We start from the raw sequence: 23231 nt of genomic DNA, 5'->3' as shown, positions 1-23231 counted from the left end.
AGATGATTTCTTCCTAAGCTGTATAATTTTGATGAATAGAAATAATACTAGGATATTTTTCATAGCTAGGCTTGTAGTTACACACAAGGTCTGTAAGTCACACCTAAAAGCTGTTTTATATCAGAGCTCAGGCTGACATAAGAAAACAGGTGAGTCTTGACTGGCTCAAATTCCTTTAATCTTTATGTTGAGAACTGCAGTTACAGGCTTCTTGTACATCGTGAAGTGACACAAAGCTTCAAAAGAGCTTTAGATTAGACCAGGTGCCTTGCTATCACAAAGTCACACAGCTGAGCTGCCTGGCTAGGCTGTAAATACAAAGACAGTCCAATTATTGCTAGCTGGCAAATAATTTCTTTACACCCATTCCCGACCTCAAATTGTGAAAATATATTCTGACTAGTCAATAACTTGACTCTGTAGCCCCTAATGAGGGATGCAGGTGTTCTTAGACAATCAGAAGTTACACACAGGACAGGAAAATATATTTCAAGATTTAAAAACCTTTTATTGTCACTGTGCCTTGGAGAATGCCATAGTAAACTCATATTAAGAAATTTAAGCCAGGCGGTGGTGGCGCATGCCTATAATCCCAGCACTTGGGAGGCAGAGCCAGGAGGATCTCTGTGAGTTCAAGGCCAGCCTGGTCTACAGAGCTAGCTAGTCCAGGACAGGCTACAACACTACAGAGAAACCCTGTCTCAAAAAAACCAAAAACAGAAATTTAAGATAAACTTGAGTTCCAACCAAAGCATTTATGACACAGATCTCTTTCTGTAAAAAAAACTTCAAGAAACCCTGGCATTTCTGTCAATTACAAAATGTTAGTTTATAATGTTACTACAGTTAGAAATATAGGATATATGTGCAAATTCCTTATTTCTCTTAGACTCAATAGTTTAACTATCTTATTATAGACAACAATAAGTGGATCTTTCTTTGAAATCACAGCTGCAAGATTATAGCCCCAGCAATTAGAGAGCTAAGATTTATTAAATATGTATGGTCAGGATGGCTGTTTCTTACTGTTTTCTGAAATGTGACACTAAAATGTAACTCCTATGTTCAACATGAAAGTTTCTGTTGAGTATATATAGCTGTAAGAACAAAGAAGAGCTGGAGCCAACATGAGAAAATAGACAGAGAAGCCAAGATGAGAAGAGAGAGGAAATGAGAGAATGAAGAAAGTGACCCTCAGACTGTGCGTGTTCTTCCTAAGACCCTCAGGCAGAACAAGCTCCTGAAGCCTTGCTACTCTGTGGCATTTTCTTTACTACCCTGTAGCAGCCTGGAAGCTGGTCTTTCAGACCGCAGTACAGCTGTACTGGGACATATCTACCAAAATGATGGCACAGCCCTAAGTCAATGCATTTCCATCAAGTACTCTGAATTCTCCTTTCAAAATGACTCCTTTTAAGAAAAGAAAGAACGGAAGTTTCACTCAAGGAGCTTTGGACTCCTCCTTAAACTAAATGCTGAGGCAGATCAGTTGTCAAATGCTTTGGCCACAGTGCTGTTGGCAACAGTGGTCTCAGATCATTCAGGCATTACCAGGATAAAAGGCTTCAGAAGCACCAACTACAGCAACAGCCTTTAATAGATTCTTTTAACTAGCAGCAATAACAAAGCATAAAAATAATGCTACCACTTATTACCAGGCACTGGATTATGGATTTTACTCAAATCTAACCATCAACCCCAAAAGACATACATTCTTATCCCTGTGTTAAAGACACAAGGAACTTGCCAGGGTAACTCTGTGCCAGCAACACAGGTGAAAGCTGAATCCAGGTCTGGCTACAATGTTTATGCTTATTCCAAACGTAAGAATTAAAGACAACAAGAGAACTGATTTTCAGAGGGCACATCAAAGCTACCCAGAAATTTCACTACTTATAAGGAACTTGAAGAGAGCTGGGTTCACTGAATAGATTCTGGAAACAAACAAATTTCATACTGACTATAATTATTCATCTTTAGTATAAGACATGAAAAGTACAGATTATAATTTGATAGTTTCTTAAGCTCCTCACAATAGAGCTATTTTCTTAATTACATAAATACATATCAACATAATTTGTATTCTATGGAAAATAACAGCATAAATTTCAACAAAAACTGCTTAAATTATAACACTTTTGTTTATATTTTATGTGCAGAAAATTATATCACTTTGAAATTTAAAAAGACAATTTAATGAGGCTGGAAGACGGCTCAGAGGTTAAGAGCACTGGATGCTCTTCCAGAGGACCAGGGTTTGATTCCCAGGGGACCCAGCACCCTCTTCTTATCTCTGTGGGTATGGTACATGGTACCCCCCCCACACACACACACACACACATATAGGCAAAACATCTATATACATAAGGATAAAATATAAAAATTTAAATGATAATGTAACTATTTTATAAAGTAGTAGATATATTCTAAATTAATTTCCTTTTTACAGTTCAGGAAAATTAAACTCAAGGTTAAATGTCATTAACATTGGGCCAGGCAGTGGTGGCACACGCCTTTAATCCCAGGACTCGGGAGGCAGAGCCAGGCGGATCTCTGTGAGTTCAAGGCCAGCCTGGGCTACAGAGTGAGTTTCAGGAAAGGCGCAAAGCTACAGAGAGAAACCCTGTCTCGGAAAAAAAAAAAAAAAAAAGAAAGTCTAGGTTAATGTTCATGAACATTAACCTAGACAGATGAAATTCATTTACATTGAGAGTGATTATAAGGATAAATACAGCACAATACCTCTCCTTAAGTATGGTCCTTTCAATCTACTAGATTAGGCATAAACAAACACAAAATAATGTGATAAATGCATTTCTAACATCTCCAATTATACATTCAATCTACTTACTATCTGGATAATAATACTGAAATTCTTTTTTAATTAATTTTTGTCATATGTGTTTTATTTTATATGTATGAGTATTTTGCTTGCATGTACTCATGTATGCCAGCTGAGTGCCCGGTGTTCACAGAAGTCAAAAGAGGGCATTTGATCCCCTGAAACTGGAATTATGGATGGTTGTGAGCTGTCATGTGGGTGCTGGAAACCAAACCCAAGTCCTCTAGGTGCTCTTAACCACTGAGCTACACTGTGGGATGGTCTTTCTGTATGCTGTGAATATGTGATGTTCTCTCAGTGGTTGATAAATAAAGTTGTTTGGCCAGTGGCAAGGCAGAATAAGGTTAGGCAGAACTATCAAACTGAAGATGGAGATGAAGAAGGGTGGAGTCAGGACAGACACCAGCAGCCACCAAAGGAGCAAGATGCCAGAACATTGGTAAGCCACGGGCCATGTGGTGATACAAAGATTAATAAAGATGGATTAATTTAAAAGCAAGAGCTAGTTAGTAATGAGCCTGAGCCATCAGTCAAACATTTATAATTAATATAAGCCTCTGAGTGATTATTTGGAAATGGCTATGGGATGGGGAAGGACAGAGAAAAGCCTCTGTTTACATATGGCACCCACAGTCTGGCATGGACCCACGTAAGACCTAAGGAAGCTTAAAAAAGGTTCTGAACACACAGAAACAGAGCCACACTGGGCTTCCTAGTCTCAAAGTCTCGTGCCAGCAGCAGTGCAGAGATATATCTCCCAACAAGACGGATCCAGCTCCCAACCACCATGAGCTAAGCCATGTAGCAGGTTTCCACAGTCTCTCACAGAGGCCACAGTACAGAGAGGGTTCTCCCAGGCACTGCATGGGGGCTTAGACATTCAGCACAAGCTCTGGCAGCTCACTATGGGGCAGGTTAAGGTTTTTGCTCATACAGAAAAAGGAACAAAGTAAGACATAAGAAACGTAGTAAAAACAAATTCAGCAGAAAGGCCTCTAAACAGGTAACGGAGTGTTTAAAAGATGTGCTGAGGCTTGAGAGAGAAAGGAGAAAATACATACATAGACAGTCTTAAATTAAAATATAGATTTAAAATAGTAAAATAAAATCCTTAAAAGGGGGAGTAAAGTAATATAAAGAAAATAAGCCACAAGGATGGAAAATGCACAGAAAGTCTGGATTATGTATATTATTGTGTTGTCTTTTAAATTTTTTGACTGCTATGAGACATTTTATTATGGAAGTTGCTAGATTAAACCAACCTATATATTTTAAAAATACCTTGACTACAAAATTTAAGTCAAAAGGTCTGCCACTTTGGGGACAACGTTATGCTTTTGTTTCCACAGAAGGTGAGAGTCTACAGATTCATTCCAGGTTAGAAGAGATCAGGTTTAATCAAGGAAGACCCCTGAAAATCCTAACTACAGACATGAAAAAAGTAACTACAAGACACGTGACATATAATTTTACATGCTCAAACATAAAACAAACAAAAAGTTACCTTTGGCTGGCTTGTGTGTAATGCACAGTTTATATTGATATCAGTACACACACACACACACACACACACACACACACACACACAATGTTACCTTTAAAGGTTGGAAATGGCTACAGGATGGGGAGGGACAGAGAAAAGCCTCTGTTTACAGAGCCATCTCTCAAGCCCATCTCTGAAATTCTTATTTGGAGAAGGGACAATTTTTAAAAGAGATTGTCCTGGCTAACTTTAATTGCCAACTTGGAATAATATAGAAGCACATGGAAAGAGTGTCTCACTGAAGAACTGTTTACTCTAGGTTAGCTTCTGGGCATATCTGTAGCAGATGGTCTTAACTGTGTTCACTGCTATGGAAAAGCACCATTCCTTAGGCATGAGGTCCTGAGCTATGAAGGGTAAGAAAAGCAAGCTAAACACAAGCAAGCGAGCACACAAGAGCACACATGAGCATACATGCACTTATTTTCCCTGGTCTTGACTGTGGACATGGTGTGATAAGCTGCTCCAAGCTCCTGTCACTGTGACTTACCCACAATGATGGACTATAACCTGGAATTGTGAACTAAAAGAAAACCTTTTTCCCCTAAGTAGCTTTTGCCAGGATATTCCATCACAGCAACCGAAAGGAGTAGAACAGAGACTAATTATGTAAGTTAGCTTTGATACTTCATGAATCAGAACACGGATATGAAAAACACAGAATCTGATAAGAAATAAAAAGTTTTTAAAAGATACTATTTGTTAGAAATGCTAAGGACTTTGTTAAAAGCCTCAATGGGGGAACCATAAGAATGAGGCCTGCTGTGAAAATATAAGATTAAAGAAGAGTCAGAAGGGACATTAAGACCAAAACAATGGGGTTGGGGATTTAGCTCAGTGGTAGAGCACTTGTCTAGCAAGGGCAAGGCCCTGGATTCGATCCTCAGCTCCAAAAAAAAAAAAAAAAAAGACCAAAACAAATTTTCACTGAAACAAAAGCTCTCAATTCTACAGACTGAAAGCAAAAAATAAGTTTGAGTAGTCTATAGCAAGTGAACATTTAAAAAATCTAGAAGTCGGGCTGGAGAGATGGCTCAGAGGTTAAGAGCACTGACTGTTCTTCCAGAGGTCCAGAGTTCAATTCCTAGCACCCACATGGTGGCTCACAACCATCTGTAATGAGATCTGGTGCCCTCTTCTGTATAAATAAATAAATATCTAGAAGTCAAACTTGGTGGTACACACAGGAAGCCCAGCACTCAAGAGAAGACAAAGGGTCACAAGTTCAAGACCTGCTACAGAGCAGAAATTCTCTCTCAAAACAAAAACCCAGTAGAATTCATTAACTGAGCATCTTCTAGCTTTTTTGACAAACATTTCTTAGTTCTAGTCCATGCAAGAACCCCCTTCTAGTGCCTGAAACAAAGCAACTTAATAGCTATCTATTTTAAGTAGTACCATAAGCTGCACTTGTTAATATCTATTTTAAGTAGTAGAGTAAGCTGCACTTGTTAATATCTATTTTAGGAAGTACAGTAAGCTGTATTTGTTAATATCTATCTTAAGTGGTAAAGTAAGCTGCACTTGTTTGTCAGTAGTGCGTTCATCCATTTGTTCAATAAATATTAACTGAGCACTAAATGCAAAGTTCAGTTTTCCTGATATAAACATTATGAGTGGATGAATGGATGGATGGATGGATGGATGGATGGATGGATGGATGGATGGATGGGTGGATGGGTGGATGGATGGGTGGGTGGGTGGATATGGATACAGATAGATTCACAGAGAAACATGCAGACAGATGGGTAGAAGGTTAGACAGGAAGAGAAAAGAAGAGAGAAATGGAATTACTTCTATTATACCAGATAAATGGGTATGATACTAAAGCAAGTAACTCAGGTTTCATTCAGTGTTTGCATCCATTTTTCCAAAATACAAGAATGGACTTTTGATTCTGATTATGAGCCATGAACTGCTACTTCCAAAGCCATTCTACTCAGCGCGGGAAAGTCACACCAGCCATTAAAGCATATTTGTCTTATATTTACAATACGTATCTGGGAGGAAAGATCAGGTACATAAGCATGAATATACGGGGCAGGGGAAAAAAAGAATGAATATATATATTTTTTAGCACTGGACATACCTTTCAGGTAAAATGCTCTTGTGATGATTTACACTCTGACAAGACTCTAAGCTGCCATCAGATGATGAAGAAAGTTGCTCTGACTTCAGGTTGGCTGTATCACTCAAACTGGCCTCAGTTATAGATGGGATCTTTAAGTATTTTCTTCCTAACTCCGTTCTCAGGATATCGGTCAATATAACTCTGGGTATCCTGCCACATAGAATGACAAACACTGTACTGTACTAGAGTTTTCAGGGGGTGGGGGAAGAAGAAAACGAAAAGAAAAGAAAAAATGTATCCCATGAAGTCGAATTTTCAAACATTGTCACTTCAGTGCAAGTAAGCTCTCTCAGAATCGTAACAGTCAGGAAATCAACACACAGATACTCAAAATGTGGGTAGATAAAACACTTTGCTTCTAAAATTACTGTTTCTTACAAATTGTGGGGCGGATTATCAGCATGTGACTATAGTGTTTTCAAATCTACTAGCGGATGCTATGGCAGCACTTACGTGTGTAACCAGTTTTTCTCAAAAAAAGTGTTTTTTCTTTTCCAGTATTTATTAAAAACACATATCACCACAAACCAATCCATGACATTTATGTTTTCATTTAGCAGAAAGATCCTTGATAGACACTTGTGATCAACAATGATGAATGCTACATCCATTAAGAAAGACAACATTCAGATTACATCCGTGGTAATGCTGGATCCCACAAACGAAACAGCACACAAACTGATGATAACATTTATGTTCATTATAATAGCATCAGATGAATAAGTTGGTAGGTTAAATGTTTAGAAGTGTATATCTTGAAATATTTAAAGTTTGCTAAATTGTGGAGTCCATAGTAGATATACTGTATGTCTTGTATGTTCATAATCAAAAACCAGTGGCAGAATCTCCTTGGTTACTCAGCTTCCATTGTGAACAAGCGATGTGTTCGCACTACAAAGATTTCCTCAAGACAACCTGTAACTGCATGCGCAAGGTCTAGGGTTTGACTCCAGCATGGTAGTGGGAGGAGGCAAGACACCATTTGACCCTACTGACTTGTTCAAGGTCACTGTTTTCATTCACCAGAGGGGGGGGTCTTTTTTTAGGTTTTTAAAATATGTATTTAGTTATTTTACTTGTGTATTGTGGAAAGCCAGAAAAAGAGTTCCAGCTGCCCTGGAACTAGAGTTACAGATGGCTGTAAGACACCTGGTGTGGGTACTGGGTCCTCTGCAAGAGCAGCAAATGCTCTTAATCACTAAGCCCTCTTTCTAGCCCCAGCTACTGCTTTTGTTTTATTTTAAACACGTTCTCATTATGTTGTCCAAGATGGCCCAATTTGAGTTTGAGGATCAATCCATTTGGCATCAGCCTCTCCAGTAGCAGGGTACAAAGTACAGGTGTTTGCTACCAAGCCTGATAGTTATCATTTTCATTTTTCTTATTTTTTTCTTTTTTTTTTTTCTTTTTTTTTTTTTTTTTTTTGGTTTTTCGAGACAGGGTTTCTCTGTGTAGCTTTGCGCCTTTCCTGGAACTCACTCTGTAGCCCAGGCTGGCCTCGAACTCACAGAGATCCGCCTGGCTCTGCCTCCCATGTGCTGAGATTAAAGGCGTGCGCCACCACCGCCCAGCAGTTATCATTTTTCAAAGCACTCTTGTTTCTCTTTTATTGGATGCCCCACGTCCTCATAACTATTACAAATACGTAGCTAACACACTTTGCTGATATTTTATATAAATAAAGGATATATTTTGAAAAGGTTTAAGTACTTTTGCTTAAATAAAAAATGTCAACTTCACTGAATCTTGTTAAATATTCAGAAGCATTATCTACTTTCAATTTGTTAAGACGTTGTGTTCCTTTCACTATATTCCAAACCATATAAGATGTGGGACCTTAGAAGAACTTTAGGTCTAGTGAGATGGCCTGACAACCTGAGTTCAATCCCTAGACCTCACGTCAAGGTGGAAGGAGAGCATCAAGTCCCAAAAGTTGCTCTCTGACCTCCACAGATGTGCTGTAATACGTGCCTGCTCATATTCTCACATATCATACACACATACACATTAATAATAACAAATAAAATTAGCCATAGATATTAACTTTAAATTAGCTTTCTATTTTAAACGCTGAGCATCCGTTCTCAGAGTGTTGAGTGATGTGACCAAGTCTTCTTTTTTTTTTTTTTAAGATTTATTTATTTATTGTGTATACAAAAGAGGGTGTCAGATCTCATTACAGATAGTTGTGAGCCACCATGTGGGTCCTGGGAATTGAACTCAGGACCTCTGGAAGAGCGGTAGGTGCTCTTAACCTCTGAGCCATCTCCGCAGCCCCGTGACCAAGTCTTCTAATGAACTCCTCCCTGAGAGACTGTTAGACTGTCGTCTTTGGGCATTTGCTTCTTTCATTCTGTAACAGTGGGTTATGGGTCACTAAGACCTTCCACAGGTAGGTACTTCAGGAAATCCCTGAATATCTATTTCTAGTATAACCACCATTAAAAAAGGAGTTCTACAATGATTAAACAATATCTATGATCTAAACCCAAAGCTGACAGTAAGTCCAGCTCCTTTAAATTAGGGTTTAAGATAGATAAAAAAGAATGGAAGGCCACCACCTAGTACGCTCCAATTTGGAAGAAGTGGCACAGAGGTATTTTTCATTATTGTTGCATCATTTAAACCTCTAAGTATCCCATTAGTATTGTCTGATTTGTGCACTTGATTCCAGAAAGGATTATCCCTTGAAGCACTAGACTGAAAAAGAAAGGCTAGGTTTAAAGCGATGGGGGCAATGAAGAATCAAAAGAAATCTCAAGACTCTATTTTTCTGATCTCATACTATGCACTGTTCTAAAACAAAAATCAATTATGACTCTCAACACTTTAAGAAAAACATTGATCTGGGTATAGTGCCTTTAATTCCAACACTCAGGGAGCAAAGGCAAAGAGATCTCTGGGAGTTCTTGGCTACCCTAGTCTATACAGTGAGACCCTGTCTCGGGGAAAGAAAATAAGAAAGGAAAGAAGGAAGAGAGAAAGGGAGGGAGGGAGGGAGGGAGGGAAGGAGGGAGGGAGGGAGGGAGGAAGGAAGGAAGGAAGGAAGGAAGGAAGGAAGGAAGGAAGGAAGGAAGGAAGGAAGATTTTTCCAAAGCAATGTTTTAGTGCACATAGAATTTTATTTGCTTCTGCTGGGCAGTGGTGGAGCATGCCTTTAATCACAGCACATGGGAGGCAGAGGCAGGCGGATCTCTGAGGTCAAGGCCAACCTGGTCTGCAGAGTGAGTTCCAGGGCAACCAGGGCTATAATACACTAAACTGACAACTCATTATAGAGTTGTTTCCCATTATAGAGAAAGTGAATCCAAGAGCTATAGGAGAAATTTGTGGGCACAAAAGAGATATATCAAAGAAATGTCAACTATCATTTTGTATCTGTTTAAATATCTTACAGGAGCATAATTTAAAGATGGCTTCAAGTGTTCAGTACCTAAAATAAGCATTTCTTCTCCCAAAATACTGTATACAAAGAACTCTAGTACTAAACAATGCTGAAAAGAATAAACTGATCTAAAAAAATCAGCAAGGAAAGAATAGTGCTCAGAATTTTCTTTTGAATAATAAATGATCATCCAATTCTCTTTAGCTTGGTTGGCACAGCTATTCATATACCCTGACCAATCCATCTCAGTTGATCAGTCCACCTCTGTGAGGGAGATCAGTGTGGCAGCTTCAGGAGGGATGCTCATGGAGCGGTAAAGAAGAACCAGATCCACTGAATCAGGCCTGGCAAATGATGGGGTAACTGAGGTTGTAGCTAGAGGCCCTGACATCCCATCCTCATATTATTTGTTATGCTAGTAGAGTTTGAAGAAAGAAAAAAATTTAAAAAGGGGGGGGGACTGAAACTAGGAAAGATGAATAAATGTAAGCTAGATACGAAAATTAGCCAAATAACAAACTCAGAATTCTTTCCTAGAACAGAAAAACCAAAATCCAAACAAAAATTACTTTAAAAGATTAGATACTAAGCACTAGAAGCTGCATTTGCTGAGGTGCTACAGACCTTGAAGGTCCGTCCCCAAAGCTGCCAAAGGGCTCAAGACACACCCCAACATGTCCCTAACACTTTGCTTTTTAACTAGAAAGCACTCTAGTACTATGTGAACGAATGCCACAGAGCAAAGTGAAGAATGAGTAGAACACCAAAGGTTAATGAACTAAGTAACATGTAGTAAAGCCCAATTCCTTTTTTCCTGCAGAGAAAACCATGGAGATTCTGAAGGGTGGGAGGGTGAAGAAAGGAACCACGGAACAGGAATTACGAGCACAGGCTGTGGATGCTCACAGCAGGTCAGGAATCTGATTCCACCCCAAGTAACACTTGTTTTAGGAGAGTTACTTACCAAAATTTCTGTTTCTGAGCACTGATCACCTCATCACTAACATGGGAAGAGTATCTACCTTCAACAGCGAGAATTAAACAAAATAATAGATTTAAAGTAATTAACACAATTGCTAGCATGTATATTCAAAGTAAATGGAAACTTAGTTGAATTTCATATTATTGAAGTCTTGGTCAACATTAATTTTGAACTATTAGACTCTGCAGCCTTGATGAAAATCCAATCTTTAGTAAGTGTCATTACACCTAGCGATGACTATGGTCATTTCCTCAGCTCTTCAAAATTCATAGCCATTGTCCAATACCATTGTCTAATACCATATATCACCATGGATAAAATCCACTTTGGATACCTTGAGAAAAAGGAGCTTTGTGTGACAGCCCTATAGAGTAAACTAAATTCATAGCAGCTGATATGTCTTTGGGACTACAACTCTATAAATTAGTACTATCACTATTATCAAGAGCTACCTTGTATTTCAAGAAGCTCTGAAGTTATACAACCTAGCTCAATCTGGAATGAAGGGATGAAAGTTGTCATGTCATATACTATATCCAATTTGTTTTCCTGAATATGTAAGTACTATGAAATAACTATAAGACTGCACTTCAGAATATAAAAAATATACCAAACCACAGCAGAAACAAATGTTGAAAAAGAAGTCAAGAGAAAGTGTGTTAAGAAAGCTGTGCCAGCTTCGATGGCTCCACTGCAGGCATATCCTCACGACTCTGTTACAGTATGGCTTACATAGAGCAAGGTAACCAAGGGGTTCAAATATTTAACAAACGTAGGGAAGCGCTGGAAAGCTAATGATATATTAATATGAAAGTCATTTCAACAGCCATTTGTAATAAAATGAAGTTTATTGAAAAACAATAATCATACCTGCTAATATAGCAGCAATATAAAGTTACATGGCTAATCCAATTTCACTTTTCTATAATTTACATTAATTTCTATAATATACATTAATAAAAAGTATAGTATGTGGCATTTTTAACAAGGATATAAATCCACTCATCTCTCAGATGACATAATTGAAACTACAGCTTCTAAAGCAGCATCTTAAAGTAAGAATTACTAAGTTTTTTCTATTTTCTTCTTTTAAAACTTTAAGTTACGTGTGCATGCACATACCACACACAGTACAGGTATGAAGATCAGAGGACTATACTGGGAATCAGTTCCAGTCTTCCACTACGAATTCAGAGACGGAACTCAGCTTGTCAAGCTTGCACACCACGTGCTTTTACCCAATGGCCATCTCACAGGTCTATAACTTTAGGAGATCCACAGATTTCCTTTCTGTCCGTCTGTCTATCTGTGTGCATGTGTGTAAGTAGGTATGTGTGTGAGTGTATGTGTGTGTTCGTGTGTAGGTGGATACACGTTAGGTAAGAATGTATGCACATGTGTGCATATGTGTATATGTGGAGGACAGAGGACAACCACAGTGCTGTTCCTCGAGAGCCGCACACAGTATTTTTTGTACAAAGCCCCTCACGTGGGACCTAGGGCTTGCCAATTAAGCTAGGCTGGCTGACCAGTGAGCCCCAGAGTTCCTATTTCCACCTCCCCAGTGCTGGGACTGCAAACACACACCACTACATCCTGCTTTTTACGTGGATGCTGGGATCAAAATCAGGCCCACATGTTTGCATGAATTACCAACTGAGCTATGTCCCTAACCCCAAGATTCACAGTTTTCTTTTTCCTTTCACAAAGCTAAATTTTAAGTGAACAAATTAAATTATTATTCAATTAGAATATTACTGCCCTAAGGAGACCATAAGGTAACAGTATATGGAATATGTTGTATTTTTTTGTTTCAAATGTATAATTTAGAATAATAAATACACCATTTAGATAAATTCCAAGTATCAGTAACTCTCCTTAAAGGAATATGAATATATAACATCCTGTTCTTCACTAATAACCTCTGCTGCTCATAAACGAAAGCAGGAGTTAAGTTCATCCTCTGTGTGTGTCCCACTCAGCTCCTGCCGACCAAGGCTAATAAAAGTCTGGAACTCTTCAACCAGGAAAACAGATGCGAACCACGTGTGGAAATAAGCTCTACAGCAAAATGTATTAACGCATCCTTTAGAAAGAGTCAAACACATCAAAAGAATCAGATTTTAAAACAAGCCCCACTGCTTTTTGTTTTTTAGATGCACACTGAACACACTGCTAGTTTGGTATTGCTATAATTCCTTACTCTTTATTTTCACTATACTGTACAACTGATTTGAACCACGTTTGTGCTGTTTGGCCCATTAGTCTTACCGGGAATCAAAAGGTCAAATGGTCCTTACATAAAAGACCCTTGGTTCACTGCCCATAGACACCAGAATGAAAGCAAAATTTATAATAAGAAGTCATTTCTGTAATTGAATATGTAATTTTTATTTAAAAGTTAAACTTTAGGACAAAATTTAAAAGCAAAGGTAATTTTTTTAATCTTTTTGTTTTTCTGAAATAATATGTCCTAGCAGGGTAAAAGAAAAAAAAAAAAGTCCTCATGTCAAACTCCAGGCAGACTGAAGGCGACGCAAACCTCCTACTGAAAACAGTGACTCTCAGAACACATTCATCCAGAGTCGTACCCAAAAGAGTTCTCCAATTTCTTTATTTGAGGCTTGTAATCCCTTTTCCTGGTTGTCATCAAAATTACAGAGCTGAAAATTCATTCTGATGGAGGAAAATATGTATCAATAAAGGTCTGAAGATCTATCTCTGTTAAGAAGTAATTGCTTTTTTATTCAGCAAATACTTACTGAGTATATGCCTACTACTATACTAGGAAAAAAGAATAAAATGTAATGTAGTTCTTATTCTCACAAAGTTTACTGTCAAGGATACAAAGAAGCTAAAAATCACAATATAAGTTCTATGATGAAGAGGCTATTAAACAAGATGGGGGAGGGGGAATCCAGTGTAGCTACCTAAGATGGGAGTCAAAGATGAACGAGCTCAATGTTTAGAGCCAGCAGAAATAAGTAAAAATCGAAGAAGAGATTGTTTACGAGATAAAAGAATTGAGGACATGTCTGAAACAGCACATGGCATTCAGTGAGATGTAAACAGTTCCCCAGGAAGAACATAATCATGGAGGAGCAGACAGACACAGCTGACACAGTCAAAGTGCCAGTCATTAAGGGCCTGTGTGTCAAACTACAGTAACTTTACCTTGAAAGTTACATGGTTCTGCAGACAGATATAAACTAGTAACAAGTAACATCTGACTTAAAATAAATAGAAGGAATGACTTCATAAGAAAAAGTATATGCACAGGAAGCCCAAACAAGTTACTATCATAATAATAAAGACATAAAATTATTAGGGCTTAGACTGGAGTGCTGGAAATAAACATGAATCATTATTTCAATATATATTTAGTTTGAAATCAAAATAACTAGATATAGTAAATGATGGGATGTAAGGGATGAAAAGGGGGTGGGGGGAGTTAAGGGCCATTCCCAAGTTCTAATTTATAGAACTGAGTATATGGGTGGGCCGTTCACCAGATAGCAAAGGGATACAAACGTAAGAATGGGTTGAGAGTAAAGATTATGTGTGTAGTTTGGAATAAGTCTGAGTTTAGTCGGCCTAGACCTTAGCAAAGAGGACTGGATTAGCTGGATGCCAGGAACTGGGTGGGAGGGAAGGGGGAGACAGGGAGAACTGGAGTCCTAAGAGAATTCCTTACACTAACGCTTCATGAACACGTCCTTTAGCTGGGAACAATTCTTGGGAAAAACTATTCTTCAGAAAGAACAGAACACTACACAGTGTCTTAAAGTATGAGGGAGGGGGTCTAATGATTTTGTTGTCATCTGGAGGAAAATCAAAGCTTCCTTCCCAAGAGTCAGAAGAACCATTAATGCCATCCTTCTAACTAGCCCTTACTAAATATCAGCACTGGTAGAGATTAGTTCTCTTGTTTGTTTGTTTGGATTTTTTTGTTTTTTGAGACAGGGTTTCTCTGTGTAGTTTTGTTGCCTGTCCTGGATCTTGCTCTGTAGACCAGGCTGGCCTTGAACTCACAGAGATCCACCTGCCTCTGCCTCTGCCTCTGCCTCCTGAGTGCTGGGACTAAAGGCGTGCGCCGCCTGGCTAAGATTAGCTTTCCTATACCTCAAAAGATTAATGCTAGAAATCAAAACACTAAGAACAAACTGAAAAAAAAATTTAGGGTTGGGGATTTAGCTCAGTGGTAGAGTGCCCTAGCAAGCACAAGGCCCTGGGTTCGATTCTCAGCTCAAAAAAAAAAAAAAAAAAAGAAAAGAAAAACTGATTTAAACTTATACAAACTATTTTGTGTCCTGTTTTTAAAAAGTTAAATTTCTATCAAATATGATTGATTAGGACAGTCTCAGTAAACATTTTGTGATTTCATCCTTTAAAAGAAGTATTCATTTTAAATGTATTATGTTATTGTTTTATGGATATGAATGTGTTGCCTGCAGGTATGGCTGTGCAACATGCCCATGCCTGGTGTCCACTGAGGCCAGAAGAGGGCAACAGAGGCCCTGGAACTGGAGTTACAAACAATTATAACTACATGAGTGCTGAGAATCCAAACAGGTCCTCTGAAAGAGTAGCCAGTGCTCTTAACCACTGAACTATCTTTCTAGCCCCAAATGTTCATCCGTTCTTTCTTTCTTTCTTTCTTTCTTTCTTTCTTTCTTTCTTTCTTTCTTTCTTTCTTTTTCCTTCTTTCTTTCTTTCATTCATTCATTCATTCATTCATTTATTGTGTGTGTGTGTGTGTGTGTGTGTGTGTGTGTGTGTGTGTGTGTGTAAGAGAGAAACAGAGAGAGAGAGAGACTTACACTTGGATGTTTTAAGAAAGTACCATTTTAGCCGGGCAGTGGTGGCACATGCCTGTAATCCCAGCACTCGGGAGGCAGAGGCAGGCGGATCTCTGTGAGTTCAAGACCAGCCTAGTCTACCAAACGAGTTCCAGGAAAGGCGCAAAGCTACACAGAGAAACTCTGTCTCGAAAAAACCAAAAGAAGAAAGAAAGACAGAGAGAGAGAGAGAGAGAGAGAGAGAGAGAAAGAAAGAAAGAAAGAAAGAAAAAGAAAGTACCATTTTTATTTTTCAAAATAACTGCTTAAAGTTAGTTTTATCTGGATTGTAGCTTAGACTATTTACTGTCATCCAGATTACAGACCACAGTGGCAGACAGATCTTTGTGAGTTCAAGGCCAGCCTAGTCACTATAGAGTTTCAGGCCAGCCAGAGTTACAAAGTGAGGACATAATGAGAACCTGTCTCCAAACAGAAAGAAAGAGAGGATTCCGGATTATAGAGCATAATATCAAAGCACTACCATGATAAAGGGCAAGTCATTCTGACTCTAAACAATGTACCAACCCTAAAAAATATTTATCTGAGAGCTAAAACTGTAAATGGAAATATGAAGTATTATATTACAGATTAAAAAATCCTGCTAATTTCTACTTTTTAGCACCAAACCCAAAATACAAAATAAATGAATAAATGATAGGAGGCTGGAGATACAGCTCAGGGATTAATAGAGCTCACTGCTCTTGCAGATGACTAGAGTCCAGTCCCCAGCACCCACATGGTGGATCATACTCTCGGTAACTCCAGCTCCAGGACAGTCAACACTTTCTTCAGATGTCTGTGCGCATATGCACATACACACAAATAAAAATAAATAATTTTTTCCCAAAAACACAGTGCTTTGTCTTGTTACTTCTAAAAATTAAACTGAATATTTACTATTTAAAATATGAAAGTGATAGTTTAATATCATTTCTTGTACTAAATCAATGTGTGTAAAATATGAGGATCCAGATTAAATTATGTTTAAAATATATGCCACAATTTAGAAAACAAAAAGCAGAAAGGGTCCCAGTGGTAGAAGAGCTGTAGAAAGAGAAGTGGGGGAACACGGGGCCAGGAAAGGGGGATGGGGGCTGTCACGGTGGAAGGGACCACAATATAGGAAGGGGTAAACAACACTAGGATATTTGGAAAAGCCATAGGCAATCAAGTTGTTTTACTGTTACTCAAAGTTACATATATGGGAGTATACATGGAGATCTATTCATATATATAGGAATTAAAGAAAGCTATACAACTTGGGATGATAATGTTCCCCTCCAAGAGCCACAGACTAACTAACAAAAGACCTAGTCCCAGGCATGGGAAACTCCCTTCAAACTGTTGGTCAGGAGAACCCATGAGACTCCTAAAACAATATAGGCTATTGTCATTGCCCTGGCTGCCTTCCAGAACGTGAAGGTAAGACCCCACTGCTGACGACACCACACGCTTCAGACACAGGACTTGGAGAAATCCAGGTGGATCTGACCTGGAAGCCTCCTCCCTGAAGACTAGTTCTCACAGTATCTGAAGGTGCTATGCAAACTGCCAAGGGAGAAAAGCAAGTCCTACCCAGCTGTAAAGCCTGTGAACCTTAACAATGACCAGCACTGCAGGAGTTCCCCCAGGATGCAATGGTGGCACTTATATCCTGGGATGAACAACAGCCACCTAATTGGACTTAAGACTTACTGAATAAGAGGGAATTCATGCCTGGTACTGTAAACCGAGGCAACCACGGAGGGCTGGTTAAGTCATGGAACCTGGAGGAGAGAATCTACTACTGCCACTTCCCCAAGCTACTCTAATCTCTAACTGCCTCCTTAATACTTATTTTTATCCCTTACAGAGGAGTGTAGTTCTCATTCCTCATCAGAGAAGCTTCTTTTTGCAGCAGACACTGGCCATTACAGAAAGCCAAAACTGATCAAAATGTAGAGAACAACTGAGCATCAAGTACTCAGCCCCACCTGATGCATCTACAACACAATCCCAACATCTAAGGCTCAAGAACATCATAAGGGAAGAAGCAAAAAGGCTGTGAGAGCCAGAGGACCAGACCTTCTGCTTCAGGACAGCATCTTCTCTATACAGCAGGGAGGCTGCCCTTGTGCAGTCTCAACAATAGGCTGCCTAACTAGACCTGAACGGGGTCCCCATCCCTAGATGAAGAGCCGTAAGTAATTAATAAATGCTAACAGGGGGAGAAATAGTCTTCCTTAGGACTCCCTATTTGGTTATCCAATATAAAGTGGTCAGCCTAAAAAATATATCCATACAAGTACACTAAAAGAACTCAGCAAATTATATTTGTATATGCATCCATATACGTATACATATGTGTGTGTGTATATATATACACATATATATGTATGTGTGTATATATATACATGCTAAAATAATAATTAAAGGAAAATAAGCCATGAATTTAAGAGGGAGTGTGGAGAACCTGAAAATGTTTGGAGGGCATTAAGAGGAGGGGAAGTGATGCAAACACAGTATAACACAGAATTTAAAAATAATTCTTAAAGTAAAAGGTAAAAAATAAAGATAAGTATGCAAACCAACATGAACATGCACATATATACAAATATGTATACATATTATATTTTATATCATAAAATTCCTAAAATATATACATCAATTAGTCATAAAGTAAGTAAGTTAAATGGAATAAGAAGCCTTTTTCAATCCCTTGTCAATCTCCTTAGTGAAGTACAGAACCATCCTTTAACTGAAAATCATGGTGAAAAACTCTTAAGGTTTGTTCCAGAGTGAAACAAACTTGATGTACTGATCTTCAATATCACTTCTAACAATCTTGTATTCAAGAATATTGGATTTATACTATTTCACATGTAGTAAATTGAACAAAATCAATACTCAGTAACATACCTTTCAGATAAATTAAGGCTTTGGTGAAGAGCATCTAATTTTTGACAGGTCTCTATGCTGTCAACAGATGTCGAAGGCAATGAGTCTGATTGCACCTTGCTGGTATCACATAAATTAGCATCATTTCTAGGTAGAGTCTTTCTGAATTTTCGTCCTAAATCCGTCCATAGAACATTCGTCAACATAACTCTGAGATGCCTGTTATATACACAAATAATTAATACATATGGTTCTAAATGTTGTATAATACATGAATTTATTACAAACTATAACAAGTGAGTATCTCCTAGAATTCTGAATTTCATTACTTCACAAAATTTAATTAGTTATAAACACTGTAAGCAAAAGAACAAATGTCTAGCAGTTCTCGATGACACATTAAAAAGTAAAGCCTACTTCACTTACATTGGGATTTTCTTCAGAATTACATCAGACAACCTATAGTCATCCTCACAAATGTGTCCAGCTGTTTGATTCCTAGCAGCTCGCCTATGCTCTCCCACAGTTGGTGAGAGGTGCATATGCATCTGTAGATCTCAGCACAGAGGCAACCACTTTCTGAATTACATGAGCTTGAGCTTTAGCATGCAGAAATTTAGAAAACATATTAAAAGTAAGGGGAAACGATACTCTTTTTTTACCTTATCTCTAACATAGATAGATAAACAGTTGTATTTAATAACAACAACTGTGGGGGTCTCTGCACACACCAGGACTTGCAGAGAACAATCCTCTTGAGGCAAGAAGGCAATCTGGTTCAGTGCATCTTAGCCAGTATTGGTTCAGAATTCTAGAGTCTGACCTCAAGCAGTTTATTTTAGCCATATTTAAGCACAGCACAATTTTGGAAAAGAAGTTTCCTGATGATAATTAACCCAATCCCACATGCACAGCAAAGCTTAAGACAAGCTTACAATGAAACTCTTCACAAAGTACATATGACCTCTTCCATAAAGATCGGTTCTATAGGCTCAGAAATGCGCTCAAGATAAGGGTTTGGAAGAGTGACTGCCGCAAACATGGCAGTCTGGGGGATTCAGGTGTGGCCCTACAGACAGCAAAAGACCACCCGGTTATAAACTATGTCCATTCCCAGTTTTCTGGGTACAAAACAAGTAAACATCTCCTTCCTTTGAAGAGACAAGCCTGTGTGTTTAACCTTCCTGGTTTCCCTAGTGCTTATCTGTAAGTACAGGAACCTCACATCCTCAACAAATAACATCAATAGAACACCTGATAAATGCAAGTACTTTCTAATTTTTGTTTCATCACACACACACACACACACACACACACACACACACACACACACACACACACATATGACAATATCTAAAAACTATGTTCAGTCCTCATACCATTGAACAGTTTTTGCAGGGGTATAAACAGGCTACCACGCAGACTTTAAACAGTATCAAATGAGGAATAAAGTGTTAATAACAAGTGTTTAACCAGAAGAGTCTATTTGATGTCATAGAAAGCACTTTTAGACACCATTTCATTATTTAACAAATACAATAATATTAGGAAACAGAAAACAAAATGCTCACATATTTTCATAATAATATAGGGAATTTCCAAAAGTATTTAAAGAATGTTTGTAGCAGCTACTTGGGGATAGACAGAGCACCAGACAACCTAAAGGGAAGAAGGTCCAAGTCATAGGAGAACTTCCATGGGAACATGTTAATTAAGAAAAACAACTTAAGGTCTGAAGAATACAGATTTCTTTAAATCAGTAATCATATTTATAGACCATTTAACAAAACAACTATGCTGGTAGGAGTTAGAGACACATCAGCAAACATGAAATGGTTCTCGCTCAAGAGAGACAAGAAGAAGAACTGATACTGTCGTTCCTTCTGAACCACGTTAAGAAGGGTTTTGCTATGAAGATGACTGTTACAAGTCTGGACATTAAGACCCCACCCAGGCTCATGTGTGCAAAGGCCCACAGCTGTTCTGAAGGGCTGTAGGACCTGCTGGTACAGCTGGGTAACTCGGAGTCAGCTGTAAAGGTTACAGCCCAGCCCGGCTTTTCGCCCCTGCTCCTCTTTGTTTCCGGATTCAGCAGCTGTGTGTTGCTCACACAGCTGTTCCCTCATTCCTGTCCCACCAAAATGGACTAAACCCTGAAACCAGAAGCTAAAAATGAACCTTTCCTGCCCTGAGCTGTTAACAACCCTTATGTTGAAGAATGCTAGGCACTCTACCAAAGAAAATGGACAGAAACTGGAAAAAAAATTAAGGAAACAGGAATGTTCTGATATGAGTAACGCCTACTCAAGGAAATAAAAACTTTTTTTATTTATTTATTTTACATCCCAGCCACAGTTTGCCCTCCATCTCCTCCCAGTCCCTCCCTGAAACCCCCTCTCTGTTCCCACCCCCAATCTACTCCTCTGTTTCTGTTTAGGAAAGGGCAGGTCTCCCATGAGTATCAACAAAGCATGGCCTATCAAGTTGCAGTGAGACTAGGCACTTCCCCATGTATTAAGGCTGGGCAAGGTGACCCAGTATGAGGAGTAGGATCCCAAAAGCCAGTAAGAGTAGAGTCAGCCCTGTTCTCACTGTTAGGAGTCCCACAGGAGGACCATGCTACTCAACTGTAACATAAATGCAGAGTGCCTAGCTCAGTCCCATGCAGGCTCCCTGGTTGTCGGGCCATTCTCTGTAAGCCCCCATAAGCCCAGGTTAGTTGACTCTGTGAGTTTTCTTGTGGTGTCCTTGACTCCTCTGGCCCCATAATCCTTTCTTCCCCTCTTCTACAGGATTCCCTGAGTGATGCCTAATGTTTGGCTGTGGATCTGCATCTGTTTCCATCAGTTGCTGGATAACGCCTCTCTGATGACAGAAATTAAATTAAATTATTTATCCAAATGTCTAGAGGGAAATGAACTATGACCAGGATAAGACTGTGCAATTAGTATATGGTGGACCATATTAAGGAGTTGAGATTTAATTTTTTATCTGTATTTTATGTGCATTGGTGTTTTGTCCACATGTATGTCTGTATGAGGGTGTCAGATCCCTTGGAACAGGAGTTACAGACAGTTGTGAAATGCCACATGGGTGCTGGGAATTGAACCCAGGTCCTACAGAAGAACAGCCAGTGCTCTTAACCACTGAGCCATCTCTCCAGCCCCAGGAGTTGAGATTTTATTTCAACAAGAACTCTGTAAGAAACAAAGCTAAAAGCCTCATGTTACATTTTGGCAAAGAATCTGCTGCATTTGTCTATGTCCTGAAACCTTGAGTAGGGATGAATTTAAAAGTAAAGTATTAATTCTATTTGGCAGCAGAAATTTTAAAACAAGCAGGCGTGAGGGCTGTGGCATGATTACGACTGACTGTTCATGGTTAGGTCTACACTGAATGAGAGCGACAGACAGGGCAGGAAGGTAAGGAAAATGTGTTGGTGGTGGGAAAAGGAGTGCATATGAAGTTACAGACAAGGCTGCTGAGAAAGTAGCTGTACAGTTGTCACACACAAAACAAACAAACCAAAACCTAGCGCTCTGCATAGGAAAGGTACCAGAAAGGCAAGACCCACCTATGGAAAACGCCAGTGAAATGCAAATTCATTTTAAAGAAGGGCTCCTAAACTGAAAATGCCACTGCAGGAATGCTTGCTCGAAATCAGCTGCAATGGGAAGCACACACAAACCCCAGGCATGAATCAACTCACAAAGGCTGAGTCAACTGTGATCCAAGGCCTTTGGGCTCCATCTCAAACTGGCAGCACTGTCCACTTAGACTGGTTTTGCAGGCCTGAAAGATTGCAAGACTGCCAGGCAGGGGTGGAATCCCTGCAAGGAGACCCTGAGAAGTCACTGCCTGAAGTTCGAAGGTAAAGCCTAAGTTGTAATGGGAGACCCTAGGATGTTGGAGATACCAGAACATGGAACACCTACTAAGGAAAGCTGAAGACACAGCAGACAGCCAGTTCAAGACGGAGGCTCTGCGTGCTGCAGGAAGCAGATCTGGAGTGTGGGTCTGCCCAAACCCTTTGATGCTGAGATGAATCCAATAGGCACCCTGGTGCCAGACATAGAACTGCAACATTTGGCATCTACCCTGCTCAATTTCACATTTGCTTTGATCTGATCTTCCCTAGCTATGACCCCTTTCCTCCTTCATGGATGAGAATGTTTACTCTGTACCATTATCTACTGAAAAAATGTAATGTGGTTATGACTTTAGGGGCTCACAGTGAAAGAAGCACCTTCGTCTCAGAAGAAACTGTGGACCTTAGGATGAAGTTGGAACAGCTGAAGATTATGGGGGATATTTAGAGATGAACCTAATACATTTCACATTACTAGATGAAAATGAGACTTTACAAGTCAAGGATGGAATAATATGATTTATAGTGATATGTCTTTGATTTATTTTTTGTTTATGAGTGTTTTGCTCATATGTATGTCAGAAGAGGGTATCAGACATCCTCGAACTGGACTTACAGGTGCTGGGAATCAAATCTAGGTCCTGTGCAAAAACAAGTGCCTTAACTGATATGCCATCTCTCCAGCCCTTATAGTGATGTGTCTGAATGTCAAGTTGACAAGACAGAGCTGAAATGGTTAAATATCCCTGTCAACTGGGTTTC

General features: G+C 39.1%; 1 protein-coding gene across 1 annotated transcript in view; it reads right to left on the bottom strand.

The window, feature by feature from the left end:
* Positions 1-23231, bottom strand: part of Senp7 (SUMO specific peptidase 7) — a 104546-nt gene that overhangs the window by 51712 nt on the left and 29603 nt on the right. The window contains exons 4-5 of the mRNA XM_036203433.1: positions 18623-18820; positions 6475-6666 (exon numbers count right to left, since the gene is read on the bottom strand). Of these exons, the coding sequence (XP_036059326.1) occupies positions 6475-6666; positions 18623-18820 (390 nt within the window). The remainder of the gene's footprint in view (positions 1-6474; positions 6667-18622; positions 18821-23231) is intronic.

Source organism: Onychomys torridus, chromosome 12 (genome assembly GCF_903995425.1).
Source record: "Onychomys torridus chromosome 12, mOncTor1.1, whole genome shotgun sequence".
NCBI classification, from domain to species: Eukaryota; Metazoa; Chordata; class Mammalia; order Rodentia; family Cricetidae; genus Onychomys; species Onychomys torridus.
This window is presented reverse-complemented; position numbering and strand designations above follow the sequence as displayed.